The 17,733-nt window shown below is 54.7% G+C and overlaps 3 protein-coding genes across 3 annotated transcripts; all 3 read left to right on the forward strand.

The window, feature by feature from the left end:
- Positions 1–799: 799 nt before the first annotated feature.
- CDEST_02065 (Putative beta-lactamase/transpeptidase) lies at positions 800–2,624 on the forward strand. The gene is made up of 3 exons (XM_062918224.1): positions 800–1,558; positions 1,614–1,905; positions 1,961–2,624. Exons 1-3 carry the CDS (start codon positions 1,037–1,039, stop codon positions 2,398–2,400), a joined length of 1,254 nt encoding a protein of 417 aa, XP_062774275.1. The 5' UTR covers positions 800–1,036; the 3' UTR covers positions 2,401–2,624.
- A 4,117-nt stretch (positions 2,625–6,741) lies between these two features.
- CDEST_02066 (Putative zn(2)Cys(6) fungal-type DNA-binding domain-containing protein) lies at positions 6,742–8,164 on the forward strand. The gene has a single exon (XM_062918225.1). The coding sequence runs from the start codon at positions 6,856–6,858 to the stop codon at positions 8,038–8,040; it is 1,185 nt and encodes a 394-aa protein (XP_062774276.1). The 5' UTR covers positions 6,742–6,855; the 3' UTR covers positions 8,041–8,164.
- Positions 8,165–10,522: 2,358 nt separating this feature from the next.
- On the forward strand, positions 10,523–12,278 carry CDEST_02067 (uncharacterized protein; the record flags this gene model as incomplete). Its single annotated transcript, XM_062918226.1, has 3 exons — positions 10,523–11,662; positions 11,734–11,829; positions 11,912–12,278. The coding sequence occupies exons 1-3, from the start codon at positions 10,971–10,973 to the stop codon at positions 12,276–12,278; spliced, it is 1,155 nt and encodes a 384-aa protein (XP_062774277.1). The 5' UTR covers positions 10,523–10,970.
- Between the last annotated feature and the right edge of the window lie 5,455 nt (positions 12,279–17,733).

The raw sequence follows: 17,733 nt of genomic DNA on the forward strand, positions 1-17,733 counted from the left end.
CATATTCGTCAATACCTCATATTGACCCCCACCTATCTATGGGCTGTCAGTCGCTGTCTGGCAATTATCATCTGGTGTTTCTTGCCCAATAAGTAACCATGCGTCCACAAATGTTGGCGCTGGCTGGACTGTACAATGTGGAAGTGAGGCTTGGCGTGCACGGGTCACAACACTCCGATGGAAGGGTTGTGGCCCGTGCACCAGCATCTCACGTGGACTTCACCGATTGAGGGTTGACCTGGATGAAATTAACCCATCGTGATGCATCGAGAATACGATGCAGGCAGAGACAGAGACGTGTTGTGATAGTAAGACCAGCGCGGGAGCCCAAAATGCTTCGCAAATAGCGCAGGTCCAGGGCGCCGGACCCGCTGAGAACGGGTGGGCCGGTGGCACAGCCCTGGCGGTCAAACTATGGTGAAAATGCTACCAATTTACGATGATGACTGATCGATTGTTTGACCCCTCCTTGGTTTCACACGCTGATACTGTAGCACGCTTTCATGTGCATTCAGACGCAACAAGACACCTTTTGGTTGAGGTAGCCCCTGAACGGACTACCTGTGGGGTTGTGGTTAGTGGCCAATTCCGGCTCTGGTAGGGGTTGCTACAGGTGTAATCTGCCAAGCAACGCAAGCACAGGCCGCACCCCTTGCTCGGTTAGCATGTCATCACGACACGGACCGCCAATTGATGCTCTACTTTCAACTTTTTTGGCGCACGGTTCCTGGGTTCAATGGCCATAAAAGCCACACTCCGCCAAAAGAAAATGGAGCCCCAGAAGTATTCCGCCATGAAGCTCTCGCTCGGCACTGCTTCTGGCTCCAGGAACTTGCAGAGCCCTATGCATTTCCCTTTACTCGATCTCGTGGTCATTCACCAAGAGAATGAATACATGCAAGGAGAGTTTCGTCCCGTTGGATTTAATGCCAGGATTTCCCTCCGAAGCATGGTGGAAGGATCACCGTTGTTTATCCCACATGTCCCTACGTCAAAACCTTACAGTGAATTTCACTGAGCACCCACTATCCCGACTATGCCTCTCTCACCGCAGGTTGCACAAGAAATCAGAAGCATCGTCGATGATGCTGTTGTCGACCCTAACCACGTACCCGGAACGACTGTAGTAGTCGTCGACCGCAGCGGCACCGAGCACATCGCACACTCTGCGGGGAAGCGCGGAATATCATCCAACGAGCCAATGACCATGGAAACTGTATACTGGATGGCGTCCTGCACAAAAATGATCGTGGGAGTCGCATGTATGCAGCTGGTAGAGAGGGATCTCCTCAAGCTGGATGACTCTGACCACCTGGAGAAGTTGTGCCCAGAACTAGCTGACGTCAAGGTCCTGAGTGTAGAGGGGAAGCTTGTGGAGAAGAAACGATGGATCACTCTTCGCATGTTGCTGACGCACACGTCCGGGTTTGGATACGCATTCTTGAACGAGCGATTGCGAAACTGGAGTCTCCCTGCTGGGATAGACGAGTTTTCGGGAAGCATCCAAGACATGAAGCAACCGTCGGTATTCCAACCAGGAGAATCATGGGAGTATGGTGTAAGTCTGACTACCCCTTTCTTCTTGTGACCTACCAGCTTCCTAACCGATGTAGATCGGCATCGACTGGGCCGGCATTGCTCTGGAGCGGGCTTCCAACACGAAGCTCAACGACTATATCCAGGTCAACGTTTGTCAGCCGCTCAACTTGCGTAGCGTCAACATGGTTCCGACCCTGGAGATGAAGAAGGGATTGGCTTATATGCACTCCAGAGAGCGTGGAGGCAACATCGTCGCTCGGAAACACCCTCTTCATCTTCCGCTGGTTGTTAAGTCGGAATTGGAGAACCACGCTTGCTTTAAAAGTGGTGGCGCTGGAATATTTGCAAACCCTCGAGAATACACCCGTACGTCGTTGTTCAAGCTGACTGGGGTCGGACTACAGCGTTGACCCGTCCGCAGGCATATTAGCGGTCTTTTTGAACGACGGCACCTGTCCGCTCACGAAAGCTCGAATCTTAAAGAAAGAAACGGTTAACGAGATGTTCACGGACCAGATTCCGGATGTTCCTGGCTCTGCCGAGAGCGGTGTTCAAGGCGCCAAAACCAAGTTGAGCAACATGCTTCCTGAGCTCTCTGCAGTTCTCGGTGGCTCGCCCCGAGGATGGGGCTTGACGTTTATGATCTCAGGGGGCAAAACTGGACGATCCAACAAAACCGCCTGGTGGGTGGGGTTGCCGAACTTATTCTGGTGGTGTGACAGAGAGAACGGTGTTGCTGGGATGATCTGTTCTCAGATTTTGCCGTTTGGCGATCGAGCAGTTGTCGAACTTTGGTCTAAAGTAGAAACCACGGTCTATGAGGGACTTCGTGCTACGACCAAGGATGGACTTCCGTTGTGAGTCTGGTTCTTGTGTCGGGGTGGTGTCGAAATGTTTGTTGTCTTCAACTGAGCACACACACAGAGTTTATTACGCCCTGGCTAAGCCATAAAGGGCTCTTACGTCTATCTTACATGCTACCATTATTGATTGTCTACCCTGGTCTCAAAATAAGCCCCATATATAAGATCCACTTCCGTCTGCGTCATCTTTGATTACTCCTTCCGATGATTGCGATTTCTCGTGAAGGTTAGTAGCAGGTACTCTTGGAGCCAATTCCTCCAAGTGTTCAGGTCTCTATTTTCGGCGGCTGAAGCGAGCCCTGCTGTCGATGGCACGAGGGTGCGTGAGGGGTTAGTCGGTGATTAGTATTGGTGCTGTGATATTGTGCTGTTGTTGTCCTACGTTTGGTTGATCTGCATATCGAGTCGTCCCGTTGCCATGGCAAACTTCACTGTTTCTCTTACGACGTCCATGCATGGTGACCAGTCGTCGTCAGGGTCGGATGTGGCCTTCCCGCCTAAGTAAAATGACAGATTGCCTCTGTGCGTATCAGTTCGTTGGATCATCGGTGCGCGTTGTACTGTCCATTGGGTGCACCGGAAGAGAAAATGCTCGACCGTCTCTGCTGCTTGCCCGCATGCACATTGCTCCGAGACGGCCGCCCCGATCTGGTGCAGGTACCAGTTGAGCCTTGCCATCCCCGTCCGTAGCTGGGCCAGTATGCTGGCCTCCTTCCATGAAAATGAGTCGTATAGTTGCCGTGTATGCATTCCCGGCAGGGCAGCATCGACCCTTTTCGAGAACTTTCCTACACCTTCGGGTAGCCTGCGGTACTTCTGTATTCTCTCTAGCGCGTGCCTTAGGGTGGTTGAATAGGCCCTCGCTGGCTTCTTCCTTGGCGTCTTCCCTAGTTGCGTGCTCTCTTTCGCCGCTGTTATGGCCGCCAGCTTGAGGTCGGACTCTACTTCTGCCGGAAGCCAGAAGAGTGTAACCTTGTTGCCTCTACTTTCGAGCGCTTTGGTTGCACTGCATATGCGACGGATCTCGTGCTGGCCCGACTGTTGCCGAGGCCTTCCTGCTGCTAAGACGGCCGCTTTGTTGGTGGAGAAAACGTAGATGGCGAGGTAACGGACTCTCTTCGAAAGAGACTCCAGCACCGCTGCTATCGCCATGAGTTCCGCCGTATATGGGTTTTGCTCCGTCCTAGGGCCGACGGTGGTTGATGCTGTCGTCGTGGAGCCGCCTCTGCTGTGCGACAAAGGGAGCAATACTGTTGTTCCGTAGCCCACGATTCCGTTTCTTGCCGAGCTGCCTGTTGCAGCCCTCACGGCCCACCCAGTCTGGGTCGCCTTGCTTGCCCTATCGCCGTCTTCTTCCACTACCGTATGGATTCGACTTTCCCACGGTGGCTGTGGGAACGCTTCGATGGTCTCTAGCCTGTCCACTGGTAGGTCTTGGTATGCTGTGGCCATCTTCTGGAAAGGCGAGATGTGCCTCTTGAAGCTCTGAGGTCTGATGCGTCACAGCGGGTGACTCGTAGGCAGAGTCTGGCGACGCACCCAGAACTTGATCGCTTTCCTTTCGAATCGTTCCTGGGCTGACTGTATGCTTGCTTCTGCTTCGGCGACCGCTGTGGCCACTGTATTGAAGGTTCCAATGATCGCTTGAGCTCCAATCCTCTGTATCCTGTTGATGACCTTCATCTGGGCTACTCTGCACCTGTGTTTCCAGACGTTCGACGCATAATCTATTGTCGGTGCTACCGCCGCCACGAAGAGTTGCCTTGCCGTCGACGGAGATAGGCCCTTAAGTCGTCTGAGCTCCAGCACGGCTTCGAGGCCTTTCGACGCCGCTTCTGCCACGTGTTGCTTGAAATGGAGTTTGGTGTCCATGATTACGCCTAAAACCTTTACGCGGTCTTTGGGCCTGACTGTGTCCCCTTTGATGTCGAAGGTTGAGTAGTCTTCCGGTTGTCGCCAGTTACGGGTGAAGTGTATGATGGCCGTCTTGTCTGTTTCGAATGTCGCCCCGCTTCGTCGTTCCCAGTCGAGGGCTCGGTCAATGATGGCCTGGATTCCTTGTCGGTTCGCCTCTCGCGATGGTCCGGTGACCCATGCCGTATAGTCGTCTACAAATGCCAGCGATCCTCCATTCTCATCGATTTGGTGCTGGACCAAGTCGGCGTTGAAGAAAAGGAACAGGACAGGCGACAGCGGTGAGCCCTGAGGTAGCCCAGCTTGAGGCCCCGAACAACCCACTCCTTCCGGGAAGCCACTCGGCCGGCCGTGGCTGTGCCTTAACGACCCCGTTAGCCTTTTGCTCCACATGGAGACCTTCCCACAGGAGTGTCTCGGCCCCAGGCAAAGCCGAGACGGTGCCGCCCCGTATCCGGTACGGGCCATACGGTCGCGTCGTCCGAGTTTGCACCTTAAGCCGGCCGCAACTGCACTCCAGTCTCTGAGCCGACCGACATGCGCCTCCGTCCTCTCGAGCCACCGTGTCGTCTCCGCAGGTCTCAAGTGCAGGGGCTACTACGCCGGCGATACCACGTTGTGTCGGAGAGATATGGCATCTCGATATACCAGACACACCGGCGATACCACGCCCGAGGGCGGCCCAGGTACGAGCTGGGAGCGCGTCTGATGTACCTGCCCTATCCCTCCGCACAACGGCCCAGGTACGAACTGAGAACGTAGCTCCCCCGCTGCCTTCTGGTCACGACCACGGTGCTACGGCCCACCGGAAACCCCGGGCGCAACCCCAGGTCCAGCTTCCCGTTACCGCGACTCGTCTCCGAATCGCGGCCGACCATGTCTTGCAGATCAGAGGCGCAGAGCAGCCGCCGCGCCGGCACGACTACTCGCACTCCGTCCACTAACCCAACCCATGTCCGCCGTGTGGTGTTCGATCGCGGTGCGCTGTGTCCTCAGGATTGGTCCGGCCGCTTTTCCTGTGCTCGAAGCTTAACAAGTCTGCTGACACCATGTCAACCCGTCAGTCTTAACAACTTCCATTACGCTCGACAGAGCACGTAGGCTTGTTCCGAGCCCTCGCCGGGAGACCCGCCGATGCCTCATGATGCTCGACTCATCCGCCCCCGAGCTCAGAGCCGGATGGGCCGGAGGGTGTCCTGTCTCTTCATCGACGTCAGCCAATGTCAAGTCGGATGGTTTTCTTACGCCAGTATCCCCCTAGTAGCTTGTTGGCTTCGGAGATGGCGTGGGTGGTACGGTGGTCGTTGATCGCGTAGTCCGTTTGTAGGTTCGAGAGTGCCGATGAAAACTTTTCTTAGCACCATCCAACCGCGGTTTCGACCGCGCGCGACGCACCGCGCCACCCCCCGCCCTTCCTACTGACACCGGACACCACGAGAAGGTCTGCCACATCGTCCTACTGCTTTTTCAAGCAGCATCCAGTGTGCTCACTGGAGGCAGTAGTAGAAGGGAAAAACAGTGAATCTCTGCCTCACCGCTGGTCTGATCAGGGCCGTCGCACTGGCCATCGGATCCTCGGCATCGTGGGTTCCGTGGTGGGCCTGGTCAGGGGTGGCTTATGGCCGCGATATCCAGCAAGGCCTCATGCGGGCCCAGCCCGTTACAGGTGGTTAGGTGTGGTGATGAGGGATTTTTGGGTGGGCGAAAAGTGGGTGCTTGACGTTACCTCTATTCCTTGGCAACACCATACCAAAGGATCGAGAAAGGTTAATTCGCGGTGCTCTTATTGCAGCAGTAAAGGCGCATTATCTCGCCGGACTGCCTTAGGCAAGATAACTGGAAATAGCCTTGCGCAGCCGCGGCCTAGATACACAAGAAAGGGCTGCTTAGACTGCAATGTAGCGCTTTGTATCGACAGAGATTGCTGATACCTCTGGCATTACCAAGATAATTAGAAAATAGAAGTACCTGAAATCCTAGCTTATCATTGGATAGGGCATATAAAAACACAAGTCCTTATTGGCCGTACCCCGCATGGCGTCTTGCAGCAGTCAATGGGATAAACGATTGGCGGCTATCCCTTCCCTTGTAAGGCAATCCTGGCCTGAGTATGTATTTTGACAGAGTAATGAATGTATCCGGTTAGTTTCACCTAAGCGAGGGTGTCCCTGGTTCTGTTAGAATACGGCAGCCATTGGGCGTGTATGTGGGTCAGTAACCAATGAGGGGGGCATTCGACTTACCCTTGAGACCACAGTACCTTTGGGATCGTCCACGCTGGTTCCGCTTGAAGTCCACTTGGTGCCTCCTCAACGTTAGCGGGTGGGACCTCCGCACTGGAGTCGGAATACGCGTGTAAGGCCAACTTAAAAACGCGTTGAAACCAGCTCAGAGCATTGGATATTAATTGCGGTCTAGACCCCGTTGTGTACTTTTCCGCGTGTTGCCTCTACTTCTTTGAGCCGTATGGACCAACACACGTATCGGTGCATCACTTTCAACTTCTTTTCACAGCACAAACCCTTGAATCCGTCAATCAATGCCGAAACAGCAACGAGAACAGCTCTCAGGCCGTCGATCCCACCGAAAGTCTAAACATGGTTGCGGCGTATGCAAAAAACGACATATCAAATGCGATGAAACCCGGCCGGAATGCCGGAACTGTGTTATGGGCGAGCGGTTATGCTCGTATCTCGCGCCCGGTTCCAATCCTATCAGTTTACTCCCAAGCACAACCAATTCCGTATCTACTCCCAGCAGCGTCGCCAGTGACCACGTGCTGGTTGTTCCCAGAGACACAGCGGAAGGTCTGCTTTGCCCCGGACCGACCTTTACGGCAACCCACATGGCCTTTCTCCACTATGCCGAATCGAACATGTCCGATTACATGGCTCTTCAAGGGAGCGTACAGCCTATGATCGATACTGCCGTGGAGCACGCTCTTACAGCACCATATCTTCTGGACCAACTTCTCGCACTCTCCGCGCTTCATCTTTCCACCCAAGACGTGGCGCAGGCATCGTCATTCCGTCACCAAGCCACTGAGTTGCAAACACGCGCTTTGGGTCTATTCAACCAGGCCAAGGACCACATTTCCGAAAGCACCTACATGCCGAACTTTCTCTTCGCCTCGCTTCTGGGCATCCACGTCCTCTACGAAACACTTCAGCAGCGCCAGGACACGCTTGCGAAGTTTACTGATGATTTTGTTGGCTACTTGCGTCTCCATCGGGGGGTACGGGCCATCATCGCAAAAGACTGGCAACGTCTTTCGCAGTCCAACTTGAAGCCTCTCATGTACATCGCAGCCTTGTCTGAACGAGCGGATTCGCGAGCTCCGGGAGAGGAGACGAAGCAATTCAGAAAATTCCTTGAGTCATCCTCGACCTCATCTACCGCTGCTGAAGCTTGCCTCTCGGCACTCAGCCGGATTCAGTGGGTACTGGACTTAACAAACCAAGAGCCATCCAGATTTGATGTCGGTACTCACGCGGTCATGGCATGGCCGCTGGTCATACCAGATAAGTATATCGAAGCCTTGCATCAGCATAGACCGGAAGCTCTCGTCGTATTAGCGTTTTATGCAGCCATATTACACCGATGTCGGCGGTACTGGGTATTTGGCCATTCTGGTTCATTCCTGATTCACCTAGTATCCAGAACAGTTGGTTCTTTCTGGCAAGACGCTTTAGCTTGGCCATTGCAAGTTCTTTCGGATGCTTAAATTTTCATAGCCGATAAAAAAGCGTTTGTGTCACGTTCACATGTACATTTTGTTGAAGCGATTTCTATCATTGATTGACAAGGTGTTCATGCGAAGTCTAAAACATGAAACGACGTATCCCCCCTATACTGGTTAACTACAGTTTTGTCAAAATGTTTGATCAAGGTATTGATCAAAAGGACACCTTCCGAGAGCTCAATTATGTGCCTCGGGGACAGGGACACCGATAGCAGCAGCACGAGTGAGGACGAGCCCGAGGATGCCGAGGGTCCTCCCCAGACTAACCAGACTAACCGCGCTATCCTACCTCTCTTGAGCAGGAGTCAGAGGGTAGCTCAGAAACCGGATTACAACGTTGCTAATGCCTACACCCACCTGGAACTCGACTCGGAGACGTAGGCCGAAGCAGGCCTCTCCACAGGTGCTACGTATAGCTCAGTGCAACGTAGGGAAGCAGTCGCCAGCACACACAGCTTTCCTGGAGCTCTGCTGGGCTGAGCTGATCGACATTGTACTGGTCCAGGAACCCTGGATAGGCTATGTTGACAAATTGCAAATCAACACACATCCAGGTTTTGACTCCTACGTCCCAGTGGACTTCTGGAAGGACAGGGAAACCAGACCTAGGGTCATGACCTACAGTCATGACCTACATACGGAAAGGGATGAAGTGGAAGGCCCAGCAGCAGAGGCCCGTCCAGACAAGGGACATCCTATGGATCACAGTTGACAACGCAATTACTGTGGTCAACGTATACAGACAACCAGGAGACCCTTACAATCACACAACTACAACCCTCCTAGACTACAGGCCGCCAGAAAGAGCCCTGGTAGCAGGGGACCTCAACGCTCATCACTACTCCTGGGAGCCCGGATCGAGGAACAGGAATAGGGGGGGCGACATAGCAGACTGGGCAGATGGCCACGGCCTGGCATTCATCGGCGAGACAGGGACTGCGACTCATGCCCAAGGCCATGTACTCGATCTTACCTTCTCGAACATTCCCCTTGCACACGCAGTGGTCAGCCCATACCTACACCCAGGGGCCGATCACCAAGCAATTATCTCAACGATCCCGCTTCAAAAGCACCGACAACAACAGACAGACCATCCACAGTCACTATCAGTCGCAAACTCGGCCCTGCCCAGGTTTAGAGACCTGATCAGAGCAGGAGTCTTAGTCTTACCTACCCTCCAGAACGCACCTACCCCTGCCGAGTTGGACGCCCAAGCGGAATGACTAGTCGACCTTCTCTCCACGGCTGTCCAGGCTGTAGGAAAGAAACGAGGTAAGCATGGGAAGGGGGCCCCTTGGTGGACGGAGGAGTGCGCAGAAGCCCACCGAACGTACCGCGAGGCCTGCTGCCGACAAGCCTAAGAACTAGAGCAGACCCCACGCCTTGCTACCCTCGAAGAGCAGAAGGCCTTCTTGAGTACAGTCAGGAAAGCAACAACAACAACAACAACACAACACGGACCGCCGCCGCGGCACCAACTCTACTTAACACGATCTCAACTGCTCTTCAACTGCATGTCTTCTACCCGTCAACTTCTCAAGCGCACACACACACACCGAGAAAGGGGTCTCTCCGTCCTCTTCACTCCCCCCTCTCCCCCCCCTTTCCCCCATAGTAGGACGAATGAGAAGAAGGTTGTTAGCCCCAAACAGGTTGCGACCAAAGTCTAACTTAGACCTTTGGCTCAGGATGCGTCAGGTCCGGGATAAGTCCCTGCAGCAACTGTATCACCACCACTTCACGAATCGAACACACAGCATGGTCGGTCAAAAAGAGGCGCGAGATTTCCCTTCCCCTCCCCCCCAAGGAGAACGATCGGCCCAGTACTTGACTTGTTTCCGATGCCTCACTGCCCATCTGTGTCAGCCCAATGGGGTTGAAATGAAAAGCATGACTTTGTTTTGCTCTTGTTAGCTTGTTGCCAGCCTATCCCTTGCCGACAGGAGGGCTTTCTTGCCCTATCGAAGCTTGCGATCCGCAAGTCAACCAACTCCTTTGGCCCAGGCCCAGCGGCGGCGTTTAAACGGCCCACCCGGCCCTATCGGCGGCCCTCGAAGAGAGGGGGGGAGGTCCCGTACCTGGTTCCTGGGTTCTGGTTCCTGCGGCAAAGTCGATCACTCCGCCCCTGGCTCAAGGTTTCTGGAAACACAAACGTTGCCCGCCGCACCAGCCGTTTCTCCCACCTCAGTACGCAACAGCTCCGCGTGGCCTGTCCAGTAGGAAGCTTTCGGAGTTACTGCTGTCGGCCCTGAGAAACAACCTTAAGCCTTGCGTAGCGCTAGACAAAGCGAGGGATCTTCAGGGGCACAGCGGCCAGCGGGAGAGCCGCCAGATCCAGGAACAAGCGCAGACGCTAAGGCCAAGGGAAGGGAGGGCTATGGTATGTTCTTGGGTTATCAACCTATTGGAAGCTTTGCTGCGGACTTAACTGCGGACTTGATGGCGCTACCAGCCGACTACTCCCCTCACCTCTCATCCCTCTATCTCTAATTCCCAGTCCATCGTCCTTCTTCCGCCCAGGGGAAACAGTAACAAGCTTTCTCGGCGGAAGCAGTCGGGTCGGTATTAGTTGCCGATGGCCAACGTGCCTTGCCCTCAACCCATCGAACCAGTCAGTGCGTCCATCCAGGCACAACCATCGTCGTTTCAACTACCCTTGAGCCAAATCCCGTGGCGACAAGCCCGGGCCTCCTGAGTCGCGGGGTGGACGGTTCAGCCCGTTGCTAGATAATCAGTCCCTGTTGCTCTTTTTCTATATTTGTTTTTGCCTCCCCTCCCTTTGACTTGTCCCCTCCCTCCTTCGCCCCACGCCGTGTAAAATACCTTAACTCGTAAAGACATCAGACAAAACCTGTTGTCGTCCACCAATCGTGTGTCCTCCGCCAAGCTCTCCTCATCATGCCATATGGAACATGATGGCAGACGAGCTCGTCGCCGTGTCGACTCCTCCGTCGGAGGTGGGGTCCAACTTCAACAACCCGACCGAGTCCCTGGTACCCCAGGTCCTCGCCGTCTCCATCGTGCTCAACCTGCTCGCCATCTTCTTCTGCGCCGTCCGCCTGTACACGGCGAAGGTCGTCATCCGCCGTCACCAGCTCGACGACACCCTCATCTTCATCGGCCTCGTCTTCGCCACCGCCTACTCCATCATCCAGGTCTACGAGACCCGCAAGGGCGCCGGCCACCACATCTGGGACGTCAGCCAGGCCGACACCCTCGCCTTCCACCAGCTGAGCATGGTCGATCTCGCCGCCTACAGCCTGTCCATCCTCTTCACAAAGGCCTCCATCCTCGTCTTCTACCTGCGCTTCCCGCTGAAGCCGTCTGTGAGGCTTGTCGTGTACATCTTCATGTTCGCCACCGTCGCCTACTCGGCCGCCGGCGCCCTCAGCTGGGCCTACCTCTGCGCGCCCATCGCCAAGATCTGGAACCCGGAGCTGCCAGGGACCTGTGTTGACCGCTCCGCCTGGTGGCTGATGCTCTCCGTGTCCAACGTGGCTACCGACCTCGCCATCTTACTGCTTCCGATATGGATTCTCTCGCCTCTGTCGCTGAGACTGGTCAAGAAGATCGAGATGACCATCTTCCTCATGGCCGGTGGATTGTGAGTTTCGCCTATGGACGGTGATGGCATCTGGATGCGTGTCCCGGAATCATGCTGACATAGTGGAACAGCGTCCTTGGGCCGAGCATCGTGCGCATGGTCATGATCCCCCTCGGCTTCAAAAACTCGGACTTTACCTGGAACGCCTCCATCAGCATCATCTGGTGGTAAGTGCAACCCTCTTTTCCCACAGGACTCTTTCTCTCTCTCTTCTCTGTCCAAAGACCCCAAGACTGACCCCCCCACCAGCGTGGTGGAAGCCAACGTCGGCATCATCTGCACCTGTCTCCCCTTCCTCAAGGCCTTTTTAAAGCACGTGTCGCCCAACATCGCCAGGCGCATCTCCGTGCCGGACGAGCCCAAGTCGCCCACCGTCTTCGACCGCGCCGCGGCGCTGCAGAGCTTCCCGCATAAGCCCAAGTCCGCCCGCCGCAAGAGCCTCGGGCGGCCGTCGGTGAACGACGTGCCGGACGCCGAGATGCAGGCGGTCAACAGGAACTGGCCGCTGAAGAATGACGAGCCGTTCGACCACGTCGAGTACCGCAGCATCCGGCTATCGCACGACCAGAAGTCGCCGCTTGCCGTGAAGCCTGTCGAGTTCGCGGAAATGGTGTGACGGAAGCCTTGGGTAATGACTGCGTTGGTTGTTGTTGTTTTGTTGTATCGTTGTCGTGTTGTGCTGTGCTGTGTAGTGTTGGATGTGGTGGTGGTGGTGGTGGTATATTTAACGTCTCGAGCGACAAGAGACGTGTCGGGCGCGATGCCGACATGGTCTATGCTAATCTAAACTACGTTACAGGGCTACGTCTTCACCTAACGCTCCTGTTCAAACCGCTCCAAAATGAAGCAGATCTTCTCACCTGACCAGAATTCTCTTATCCGCCATCCTTTTCCCGGGTCGCTTCATCCACAAGGAAAGTAGTTCGGATAAGTCAAAGCACCCACTTCCTGGCCCCCCCACTTCCTGGCCATCCAAAAATCCCTCAACACCATGATTACCCCCCAACCTCCTCCATTCACAACATTTTCAAACCTCATCCAAATCACTTCAATTTTTGCAGACGCCCTCCTCTATACCTTATGGCTCATTATTCTGAAGATGAGCTAAATCAAGCGCTGGAGGCTATTAGTAATGGGCTTAGCCTTCGGAAGGCAGCATTACAGTATGGCATACCACGGTCAACACTCCAGCTTCGATTGCGAGGCAGCCAGTCAAGGAAGGTTGCCTTTTCTGATCTCCAGAAGCTCTCCCCTAGTCAGGAGGCTAAGCTGGCTGAATGGGTGCGAATCCAGCATGCCCTTGGGCTCCCTCCAACCCATCAGCAAGTGAAGCAATTCGCAGGGCGAATCCTCCATGCCATGGGTGACGCCCAACCTATAGGAAGGGGCTGGATCCAGGCCTTTATAAGGAGAAATCCATCAGTCAAGGTCCAGAGAAGTCGCCCTATTGATTCTAGACGTGTTAATGGGGCATCTACTGAGGTCATCAGGGACTGGTTCAAACTACTCGCCATACCAGAGATCATCAGCATCAAACCAACCAACAGATACAACATGGATGAGACTGGTATCCTTGAGGGGCAGGGCTCTAATGGGCTGGTGCTGGGGATGTCTGAGACAAAGTCTGTTCGCAAGAAACAGCCTGGATCAAGGGCATGGGTGTCTATCATTGAGTGTATCTCAGCCTTGGGCCACAGACTTCATCCCCTTATTATATATAAGGGTAAGACAGTCCAGCAGCAGTAGTTTCCTCTGGATCTTGGCCCTTATGAAGGCTGGCAGTTTACAGCAACAGAGAATGGATGGACTACAGATGCTACTGCAGTTGAATGGCTGCAGAAGGTCTTCATCCCTCAGACCCTCCCTCAGGGTAAGGAGGAGGCCAGACTGCTGATTATGGATGGGCATGGGAGCCACACAACGACTGACTTTATGTGGTTATGTTATATAAACAACATCCATCTACTGTTCTTACCGCCACACACCTCCCATGTCCTCCAATGGTTAGGCCCGCTATATGCGGGCCTTCCGGTCTCCCCCAGCCAGAACAATGCGGGACCGGCGGCCAGGTACGTCGTCAACGAGACCAATCAGACCAATAGGTGGCCCGGGGCCACCAACCACCAGCACGAAGAGATGGTGCCCATCAAGGGCCCGATAGGATGATGAACATCCGCCCGACAAGCGGGAACAAGGTGTCCATTAAGGACCCTCCTACCCCCACAAACAATCAAGGGCTTTGACCCTATCTACAATTCGACGGACCCGTGACGGACGGGTCCAACAGACAGTTTAGCGAGCTCTGCTCGTTGCCATTTCGATACAAGCTTGAGCCGGGTGACCCAGCGGGGCCTAGCGACATAGCAGGACAGTTAAATAGCCATTAAGGCATGACTTGGAGGACGCTAGCATAGGTACATGTACTGTATGGTATATAGCTTGAGCTACGGCTCTCCACGCCTCATACCCCTCGGGAGGTCGTGGCAGGGGTTCCGTGCCCCTGCCCCCATGGCGTTAAATACAACAACAACAACAACAACTCCCATGTCCTCCAGCCACTTGACCAGTCAGTCTTCAGCCCTGTGAAGGCAGCCTATAGGAAGGAGCTTGGATACCTTAGTCAGTGGAATGATTCTACTGTTATAGACAAGAGAAACTTCATAGGCTGTTATCAGAGGGCTCGCCTGGCTGGCTTGACGATGCAGAACATTAAAAGTGGCTGGAAATACACTGGCCTATGGCCTGTCTCTATGGCTAAGCCCCTCATGAGCCCTTTATTGCTCCCATCAACACCAGGGCCATCAGATCAGGGCTCTAAAGGGCAGTTTAAGGGCAGCCAAGGGCAGGCTGGAAGTAAAGAAGCTGAAGAATGGGTATCTGCGTCGTCTGCAGTGGCATGGTCAACGCCAAGGAAGATGCAGGATCTGGCTGGGCAGTTGAAGCTATTCACAGAGCTGGAAAATAACGCTAGTACTCAACGCCTCCTTTTCATGAAGGTGAAAAAAGGCTTCAGCGAGCAGGCCTTTGAGCTGGCAACTGCCCAGCAGAAGCTGGAGCTTCTGCAGGCCCAAGTTGCTAATACTGCAGTAAGGAAAAGGAAGGCAGTCCAGCTGGATCCTAATACTAAGTTTGCCAACATCAAGGACATCCAGGAGGCGCAAATTAAGGCTGGCGAAAAAGAGGATAACGCAGCTGAATCCAGCGACTCTGATTTACCTAGTGAAGCTGGCAGCTGTATTGTAGTGGCATCTAGTCGAGAGCAGTAGTCAATTGAACATACTGGTGTTGGTGGGAATACCCTCATTTTAAGGTGGCCCGGAAGTGGGTGCTTTGACTTACTTTTTACTTATTTTCATCACAACAGGAAATTTGCACACGTTCATTCTCAAATCTGTGGGTTTTTACTTATTTATTTCGCGAAAGGAAATCCCCGCCGGCTTTCTCTAGAATCTACTCATTTGCATCCGGCAAGGAAATTGACGCGCGTTCTCTTCGCAATTTTAATGCCGCATGCGCACCCGGACTCTGCTGGGTGGTAAACATGGCCTGACTTTCATGTGTTTGCTTGTGATAATTAAGCCGAAGCAGCGGCAAGGGTTGAATTGCCGCGGACCAAAACGCAATCCACCATTTGTCAGATCAATAGTATTCATGCAGTTGCATTGCCGTGGAACATACTCGAGAAACATCGCTTTGCCTATCTTCTCCTGTCCAATGGGGTTGTATGGGCGCTGTGCACCCTGTTGTCGTGATTCAGTGATGATGATGATGATGATATTTAACGTCCGGAGTACCGATGGACGTGCCGGGCGCAGTGCCGACATGGTCTATGCTAATCTAAGCTATGTTACAGGCCACCGTCTTCACCTAACGTTCCTGTTCGAAAGTCGGGCAGATTTCGGAAAAGAAATTGGTTGCCTCCATCCATTCGCACAGAAGAGAAGCTCCCTGCGTAGAGCCTAGCAGAACATCTATGCTTGCTTTCGCCATGCGTTGGCGGAGATGACGCGGCGTGGCCTTCCGGCCGCGCTTACAGAAGTAAAAGTGTACTGGGCTTTTGCGCCGTCCGCAACTGCAGTTGAGCAGTGCGTCTTGGTGGTCAAATCTCTCGTGGTACGCTGCAAAGTCTCCGTGATGGGACCTTGCTGCATATAGCCTTCCCAGCAGATGCCGAGGAAGGTGAAGTTCGGGGGGCTTGGGATGAGGAACTATCCCAAGGTCGGCATACTGCCGAGGGCAGATTGACGGCCATCTCCTAGCGAAAGCTTGGAAAGCGACTGCTTTAGACTGCCGTTTCAAGTGCGCGAGTGTAGGCTGAGGCTGTGATTCTGGCATCTGTTTGCAGGCCTCCTTGGCTAGAGCGTCTGCTTCCTCGTTTCCCGGTATACCCGTGTGCCCGGGGCCCCGAACAACCCACTCCTTCCGGGAAGCCACTCGGCCGGCCGTGGCTGTGCCTTAACGACCCCGTTAGCCTTTTGCTCCGCAAGGAGACCTTCCCACAGGAGTGTCTCGGCCCCGGGCAAAGCCGAGACGGTGCCGCCCCGTATCCGGTACGGGCCATACGGTCGCGTCGTCCGAGTTTGCACCTTAAGCCGGCCGCAACTGCACTCCAGTCTCTGAGCCGACCGACATGCGCCTCCGTCCTCTCGAGCCACCGTGTCGTCTCCGCAGGTCTCAAGTGCAGGGGCTACTACGCCGGCGATACCACGTCGTATCGGAGGGACGTGGCATCTCGGTACACCGGACACACCGGCGATACCACGCCCGAGGGCGGCCCAGGTACGAGCTGGGAACGCGTCCGACATACCGGTCCTTTCCCTCCTCACGACGGCCCAGGTACGAGCTGGGAACGTAACTCCCCCGCTGCCTTCTGGTCACGACCACGGTGCTACGGCCCACCGGAAACCCCGGGCGCAGCCCCAGGTCCAGCTTCCCGTTACCGCGACTCGTCTCCGAATCGCAGCCGACCATGTCTTGCAGATCAGAGGCGCAGAGCAGCCGCCGCGCCGGCACGACTACTCGCACTCCGTCCACTAACCCAACCCATGTCCGCCGTGTGGTGTTCGATCGCGGTGCGCTGTGTCCTCAGGATTGGTCCGGCCGCTTTTCCTGTGCTCGAAGCTTAAGTCTGCTGACACCACGTCAACCCGTCGGTCTTAACAACTTCCATTACGCTCGACAGAGCACGTAGGCTTGTTCCGAGCCCTCGCCGGGAGACGCGCCGATGCCTCATGATGCTCGACTCGTCCGCCCCCCGAGCTCAGAGCCGGATGGGCCGGAGGGTGTCCTGTCTCTTCATCGACATCAGCCAATGTCAAGTCGGATGGTTTTCTTACGCCAGTATCCCCCTGGTAGCTTGTTGACTTCGGGAATGGCGTGGGTGGTGCGGTGGTCGTTGATCACGTAGTTCGTTTGTAGGTTCGAGAATGCCGATGAAAAAATAATTCACACACCATCCAACCGCGGGTTCGACCACGCGCGACGACCGAGCACCCCCGCCCTTCCTACTGACACCGGACACCACGAGAAGGTCTGCCACGTCATCCTACTGCTTTTTCAAGCAGTATCCAGTGTGCTCACTGGAGGCCTTGTGGCGACAGCAGGAGGCAATAGGGGTGAAAGACGGATGTTTTATCATCATATTGCAGCCTCAAGTGAAAGACCCACAATGCCAGGTTAGAATGTGACTTGATACTATGGGTCTTTTGTTCCGTGTGGTTTGGCCAATTATGTTGTAGCCCCACGCCGGTTGGTTTACTTAAGCAGCAATTGCAAAGTTGTCGCAGGCAACCCGACGTGGATGTACTGTACTGCACAGCCTCTTGTGGCTGATCACAGACAGTGAGGCTCTCCCTCACTCACCAGCAAATTTAGCGCTGATTAAGATGTACAGATAGCCAGGAAAATTGTCGCCCGCTGAGCTCTGTGGACGAGGTACGTCGCCGAGCACTGGTGGGACGCGGACTTCCTCTTCAGCCTGTGCTGGGCGCTCGTGCGGACCGAGGACACGGAGCGGACGTTCTCGGCGGACTGCTACGTCTCGCCGTCCTGGTCCTGGGCCGCGCACAACG

The sequence above is a fragment of the Colletotrichum destructivum genome, chromosome 1 (genome assembly GCF_034447905.1).
Source record: "Colletotrichum destructivum chromosome 1, complete sequence".
Lineage (NCBI taxonomy): Eukaryota > Fungi > Ascomycota > Sordariomycetes > Glomerellales > Glomerellaceae > Colletotrichum > Colletotrichum destructivum.